Source organism: Halyomorpha halys, unplaced genomic scaffold (assembly GCF_000696795.3).
Source record: "Halyomorpha halys isolate HHAL.00 unplaced genomic scaffold, Hhal_1.1 Scaffold294.1, whole genome shotgun sequence".
Classification (NCBI taxonomy): domain Eukaryota; kingdom Metazoa; phylum Arthropoda; class Insecta; order Hemiptera; family Pentatomidae; genus Halyomorpha; species Halyomorpha halys.
The window spans coordinates 112,365-114,112 of record NW_027113117.1 but is presented as its reverse complement, the minus strand read 5'-3'; the positions used below and the strand labels follow the sequence as shown (position 1 = coordinate 114,112).

At 35.0% G+C, this 1,748-nt stretch overlaps 2 protein-coding genes across 2 annotated transcripts in view; both read left to right on the top strand.

Moving 5' to 3' along the window:
* The window catches only part of LOC106680852 (uncharacterized), a gene marked incomplete in the record, with an annotated part of 13,013 nt that extends 12,675 nt beyond the window's left edge, over positions 1-338 (top strand). The window contains 1 exon segment of the mRNA XM_067050724.1: positions 60-338. Within this exon segment, the coding sequence (XP_066906825.1) occupies positions 60-269 (210 nt within the window).
* Positions 1-1,748, top strand: part of LOC106680850 (vacuolar protein-sorting-associated protein 36) — a 133,144-nt gene that overhangs the window by 23,651 nt on the left and 107,745 nt on the right. The window lies entirely within an intron of this gene.

Sequence of the window (1,748 nt, the reverse complement as noted above, 5' to 3'; positions counted from 1 at the left end):
TTGGTCAATGTTTTACCGATTGGGGTTGAACTGTTCATAATTATACGTACTCTTTCCAGGGGTTCAATAACTTCCAGTTCAGCCAGCAGAACGCCCAGACTAACTTCCAGTTTCCAGATCCCCAGCCCAGCAGCAGCCGTTACACCGAACCCCAGGACTACTTGGCCAAGGTGCAGTTCTCGCCTGTGGAACCAATCACTGGACCTGTATACTCCTACAAGCCTCAGCCACTAACCAGGATATTGAGATATGCTCCTGCTTTCTATTAGTGGAAATATTCTCTGCGTTTGTCATTTATGTAAATAATTCCAAGGAAATATAAGAATAGCATTATAAAATGTGTAATCCTTTATACCCCAAAGTTGAAATTTAAAATTGACCTAGACAGAAAGAAATATTTTCTCTGCATTTTTATAAAAAAAGTGAATCGTAATTATATAAGTAAAAATAATGATAAATAAAATAGATTCCGCATCTTTGAGGAGTGTCCTCGATGCAGAGGGATCATGAAAATTGCAGTTGTTGTTGTTGTAGGGCGTAAAACCCTGAGGTCATCAACGCCCATGTTTCGCAATTCTATTACAAGATTTGAATTTTTTTGGATAATTGCTAAATAAATTTAAATAATGACTTATTTTAGAATTATTTAATGCATATAACAAATTTTTGGGTTTAAATCTCATTCAAAAGGTTATTCCTTTTTAAGATAATTCTATGGTTTTTTTAGTCATTCGATACACTCGGTCCCATTCCCAATCTACGTAAGCTCATGGAATAGAAATGACATTCTTCAAATATGTGACTGACTGTAAGTACACTGTTGCAGTATTGACATTTTGGCGGTGGTTGCTTATTGATCAGGTATGCATGAGTTAAATTCGTATGACCTATTCTCAATCTGGCTATAGCTACCTCCTCCCTGCGATTGGAACTGTTTGATGTGGTCCATGGTTTAATCGTTTTTAGTTTGCTTGGAGGGCTTTCATTCCACATGGCTTGGCAACTAGCTGATATTTCATTTTTCATCGGAAGACTTGTTTCTTGGGGTTTCAGAATGGCCGCACCCTGACCTGGAAGAGCAAGTGCTTGTTTGGCTGCAACGTCCGTCAGTTCAATTCCAGCGATTCCCACGTGTGAAAATTGTACTGATCCTCGACAAGTCTCCTGGGCCTTCTTTGGCAATGAGGAGAATATTAACTATCACTTTCATTAAAGCTAACAAATCATTTACTAAAATGTGAATATGATTTGTATATTATGAACATCGTTAATTAATTCTCAAATTTATTGTATAATATAAAAACATTAGTCTTTTCCAACAGTCAAACAACAAAAATAGACTCTAAAAATAAATCAAATTTTTGTTTTGGTATTTTTAACAGAATAAAAGTCTAGGAAAATCTATTTGTGAAAAATACGTGATTTTGTTCGCTGGATAAAGAGGGATCATGAAAATTGTAGTGTTCCTGGACAACTAACTCTCCAGGGCCTTGAACGATAATAAGGAAAATATTACTAGATCATAGATTACGAATAACTAGACCATTGAGTTCATTAAAGATTACAAATTATTTACTCAAATGTAAACCTGATTTGTATATTATGAACATCATTAATTAATTACTAGATCTATGATATAGTATAAAACATTTAATATCCAGTTTTATACTATAAAATAAATCCAGTTTCTTAAGACGCCTGTACCCTATCCTTGATTCCAACCACATAATCCCAGATCACCAGTTTGG